This window comes from Etheostoma cragini, chromosome 11, assembly GCF_013103735.1.
Source record: "Etheostoma cragini isolate CJK2018 chromosome 11, CSU_Ecrag_1.0, whole genome shotgun sequence".
Taxonomy (NCBI): Eukaryota; Metazoa; Chordata; class Actinopteri; order Perciformes; family Percidae; genus Etheostoma; species Etheostoma cragini.
In genome coordinates this window covers 65,013-70,511 of record NC_048417.1, presented here as the reverse complement: position 1 = coordinate 70,511, position 5,499 = coordinate 65,013, and the positions used below count along the sequence as shown (strand labels likewise).

At 44.8% G+C, this 5,499-nt stretch overlaps 1 protein-coding gene across 1 annotated transcript in view; it reads right to left on the bottom strand.

The window, feature by feature from the left end:
* The window catches only part of LOC117953059 (enhancer of polycomb homolog 2-like), a 9,693-nt gene that overhangs the window by 1,457 nt on the left and 2,737 nt on the right, over positions 1-5,499 (bottom strand). Inside the window, exons 5-8 of the mRNA XM_034885776.1 lie at positions 3,642-3,848; positions 2,803-2,951; positions 1,898-2,027; positions 29-223 (exon numbers count right to left, since the gene is read on the bottom strand). Coding sequence (XP_034741667.1) covers positions 29-223; positions 1,898-2,027; positions 2,803-2,951; positions 3,642-3,848 — 681 coding nt within the window. The remainder of the gene's footprint in view (positions 1-28; positions 224-1,897; positions 2,028-2,802; positions 2,952-3,641; positions 3,849-5,499) is intronic.

The window sequence follows — 5,499 nt, the reverse complement described above, 5'->3', positions numbered from 1 at the left end:
CAACCCCTGAGTATAGAGGCGCTCTGACCAGCGGCGGTGGCGTGTCATCCTCTCCAGAGCTGTGGAAGTCGTACTGTTTGATGTTGGCCATGTTGACGGTGAAGACAGCAGGGGAGCGGCCAGGATGTCTCTGGAGAGGACATTTCCTGTCCCGCCTCACGTTCTTCTTCTTTTGTCTGATTGGGTTAAAGGGAAGCTCGTCTCGGACGCACTGTGGCTTCTTCTGCAACCCAGACATACACACTTCATTATTATAAAAGATAATTAAACAGTGACTACAAATGGTAGTTGTAGTCGTTCATGGCACTGCAGGGCGTTACAGGGGACATCAGGGCGTTACAGGGCACATCAGGGCGTTACAGGGCACTGCAGGGCGTTACAGGGCACTGCAGGGCGTTACAGGCACAGCAGGACGTCACAGGCACAGCAGGACGTCACAGGGCACAGCAGGGTGTTACAGGACACTGCAGGGCGTTACAGGGCACTGCAGGGCGTTACAGGCCACTGCAGGGCGTTACAAGACACTGCAGGGCGTTACAGGACACTGCAGGGCGTTACAGGGGACATCAGGGCGTTACAGGGCACAGCAGGGCGTTACAGGGGACATCAGGGCGTTACAGGGCACTGCAGGGCGTTACAGGGCACTGCAGGGCGTTACAGGGTGTTACAGGCACAGCAGGACGTCACAGGGCACAGCAGGGCGTTACAGGACACTGCAGGGCGTTACAGGGCACTCCAGGGCGTTACAGGACATTGCAGGGCGTTACAGGCCACTGCAGGGCGTTACAGGCCACTGCAGGGCGTTACAAGACACTGCAGGGCGTTACAGGGCACAGCATGTCTAATTTTACCGACCGGATAGCTTTAGAACGATCACTAAGGAAATAAACAACATTTTAAAACAGAAATCTGAATTTCTAAATCACAGAACAAGATCCAGATCTAGACATTCCCGCTATTAAATCCTCAGATGGTAAAGAAGAAAAAATGGTGAAGAATTGAGATGGCAGTACAGAATAGACCAAAAGGAAAATCATCAGGCTGTGATGTATGTAACTTTTTTGACAACAGTTGGGCCCTTTCCTTCTTGACATGATTAACTTCTCTATTGAAAAGGGTGAATTCTCAAGGGATGAAACATGTTCTAGATATTGACCTTTGAGCCTGCCTAACGCTGACATAAACTCTTTGCAAAGTTCCTAGCCCGTAGTTTAGAGTCTGTTCACTCAGATTCACTGTGTTCACTCTGAAGGAATCACTGCACGTAGGTGGGCACTTGTAATGCCATTGTTGACCATGTTAAGAGGTTAAAAGCGTGTTTCAAACTTGCCCTGTTTCAGTGTCTTGGGTGCTAATGCTAGCAGGAGGATAACTCGCTGTAGGCAGCACCGGTTGGTTTCTTTGTTCTCGCTACTATCAGCACTACGCATTTACAAACAGAGCTACATGTTGGAATCCAGCGGGATTCTCCGTTAAAGTAACACCACAGAACTTTTCCCGCCTCGGTCCCCAAAGAGGAGGGAAGATGAGCTGTCCCATCATGTCTCATTGGAACTCCAGATCCGCTACCCGTTCCTCACTGGAACTACAGAACCTCTACCCGATCCTCATTGGAACTACAGATCCGCTACCCGATCCTCATGGGAACTCCAGATCCGCTACCCGATCCTCGTTGGAACGACAGATCCTCTACCCAATGTGGTTATACGGCAGAGAGCTGCAAAGCTAATACAGAAGCGCTGTTCACCCTGTTACGAGTTGAAAGGATTTGGGAAAGATTATGTTAAATTACAAAAGGTTCTCTAGTGTTGCTTGGAGGGCCTTGCTCAAGGGCACCTCAGTTACATTAAAAGAGTAAGACACAGATTATATAATACAGATAATGAAGCAGCAGTACCTTGATGTTGACGTCACTGTTGTGTTGGCTGCTGCTGTTCAGAGCAGACGGGCTGCAGTACGCTGATTTCTCCAGCAGAGGAAGACAAACCTCTCTCAGAGTGTCTCCGCTGAAATCTTCCATCTGATACCTAAAGAAACATCCACATATCAGACATTAAACTATCATCTAATACCTGAAGAAAGAGCCATATATTAGACATTATACTATCATTTGATACCTGAAGAAACATCCACATATCAGATATTACACTATCATCTGATACCTGAAGAAACATCCACATATAGGACATTAAACTATCATCTGATACCTGAAGAAAGAGCCATATATTAGACATTATACTATCATCTGATACCTGGAGAAACATCCACCCCTAACCCTAACGCCCCCATCCAACCTAACGTGAAAACCGAGAACCGAATGGAGCCGTGACCTTAGAAGAGGCAATATGACGGAGGATTTGGAGAATGTTGAGTGTAGATTACAGGGAAGTCTAAGGAATCAGAGATTCTTTTAACTGAAGACGTCCACAGAAACAAACTGATTAAAATCCATTAAAATGAGCTTTACATTTAAATCGTTCAAATCAAAAGTACAATCAGTGATTCTCAGTTTCAGTCCGAGCATGTCTACTAAACAAAATACTAAAATAAAAACATAATATAATATAGAATAATATAACCCCAGGCTGCATCTCCACCGCTACGTTTTTGTTTAGAAAGGAAAATGTTACATAATCTACATTTCTCTCTCTCATTCCCCCTGCTCTGGTGTTTCCCCCTCTCATTCCCCCTGCTATGGCGTTTCCCCCTCTCATTCCCCCTGCTCTGGCGTTTGCCCCTCTCATTCCCCCTGCTCTGGCGTTTGCCCCTCTCATTCCCCCTGCTCCCTGCTCCCCCCCTCACCTCCTCTCCACCAGCTGCAGGGTGAGGTGGAGCAGCTCTCTCTTGGACTTCTCTCTCCTCTTGACCATCTCCAGGATGTCGACCGTTCGGCTAAACTCTCTCCTCAGCCGCAGCATCTTCTCGTACGACGCCTCATCGTTCTTACGGTTCTGAAACACACTGCAGGTATTAATCTGGACAGGTAGAGATATATGGACAACGATTTAGGGCTGGACACGTAGAGATATTACATGGACAACAATATAGAGCTGGACACGTAGAGATATTACATGGACAACGATATAGGGCTGGACATCTAGAGATATTACATGGACAACGACATAAGGCTGGACACGTAGAGATATTACATGGACAACAATATAGGGCTGACACGTAGAGATATTACATGGACAAGGACATAAGGCTGGACACGTAGAGATATTACATGGATAACGATATAAGGCTGGACACGTAGAGATATTACATGGACAAGGACATAAGGCTGGACACAGAGATATTACATGGATAACGATATAAGGCTGGACACAGAGATATTACATGGACAACGACATAAGGGCTGGACACGTAGAGATATTACATGGACAACGATATAAGGCTGGACACGTAGAGATATTACATGGACAAGGACATAAGGCTGGACACATAGAGATATTACATGGATAACGATATAAGGCTGGACACATAGAGATATTACATGGACAACGATATAAGGCTGGACACATAGAGATATTACATGGACAACGATATAAGGGCTGGACACGTAGAGATATTACATGGACAACAATATAGGGCTGACACGTAGAGATATATAACCCAGCGAGACACTTAAGAGGACAAACCTTCCTGGTCTGCATCTTCTCCGTCCTGCGCCTGAAGGCCACGTAGGCGTCGCTGTTGGTGGATCCGTCTCTCCTCTCCGGCTTGATGCGAGGAATCAGGGATGGACCTCGCCAGTTCTTCCTCTTCCTCACCCAGTAATCATAAGCCGCCTTCAGCAGGGAGTCATCCTCATTCAGCAGCAGCTTGGCCTCCGCCACAGACAAGAGCTGAGGACAAGACTCATGTATTTACACACACACACACACACACACACACACACACACACACACAGGTGTTCGAAAGTTTGGGCACCCCTGCTAAAAAATTGTATTAATGTGCAAAAAGAAGCCAAGAAAAGATGGAAACATCTCCAAAAGGCATCAAATGACAAATTAGACATTCATATTATATGTCACAAAAGGTTAAAGTTTATTTAAATGTAAATGTGTGTATTTATAGAGCGCTTTTCCAGTCTTAACAACTGCTCAAAGCACTTTTACACCTACAGGAAACATTCACCATTCACACACATTCATGCACTGTGGCAGGGGCTGCCGTACAAGGTGCCACCTGCTCATCAGATAAACATTCACATCTACACACCTGCTCATCAGATACACACTCACATCTACACACCTGCTCATCAGATACACACTCACACACATTCACACTCCGATGCGCAGCACCGGGGGCCAATCAGGGTTCAGTGTCTTGCCCAAGGACACTTCGACAATGACTGCAGGGGCGGGGATCGAACCACCAACCTTCCGATTGGCAGACAACCGCTCTACCACTGAGCCACAGCCGCCCCAATCTTTATTTAATCTAGATTTAATCTTTTACACTTTAAAAATATCAGAAAACAAGGGGTAGGGTCAAGGCCAAGGGGTGTTTACCCCTTGAAACCACGTGAGGACGCAAGCTGACTTGTAAACAAGGGCTATTGTACAGCAGTAACAATGGCTGCCGCATCGACCTGAGAGACCCAGAAATGGAAGTATGTTTGGCTTAAATAATTGATTTAAAAGTTACGACAGTCTTGTTTTGTGGTCTATGCAGTCCTGTACATACAGTGCTTTGCAAAAGTATAACTTTTCAACCGTTTGACACATTTAAGGCTTCAAACAGATATAAAAATTTTATTTTTTGTGAAGAATCACCAACAAAGGGGACACAATTGTGAAGTGGAACGAAATCTATTGGATATTTTAAACTTTTTTAGCAAATTATATACTGCAACCATGTTCCTAACTGAAACGTTTTAAAAATCGCTAGCTTGCACTAACGCTAATCGCTAACGCTGATTTGAACAACAGTCCCGCATTTCTCTGCCTTGAATGGACTGTATACATCGCATAGACTGTATATATATATACATATTTTAATATTAACGGTCTATGATACATCGCTACGTGCTTTACATACAGTATACCGTGCTGTATCACACAGCAGCTCACAACAGCTGATCCACTTTATACCAAATATACCTTCCTGAAAACGAGCAGAAGCTTCTTAAATCATGTGTTCATGTTGTTCCCATTCATTATTGCATTGGTACTGTTTTATTGTAATCATTTGTAATTAATTCACTGTTCATGCACTTGTAGAGTGAGGAAAATAAGTATTTAACACCCTGCTATTTTGCAAGTTCTCCCACTTAGAAATCATTGAGGGTCATCGTAGGTGCATGTCCACTGTGAGAGACATAATCTAAAAACAAATCCAGAAATCACAATGTATGATTTTTAACTATTTATTTGTATGATACAGCTGCAAATAAGTATTTGAACACCTGAGACAATCCATGTTAATATTTGGTCCAGCAGACTTTGTTTCCAACGTTTCCTGTAGTTCTTCACCAGGTCTGACACCCTGCAG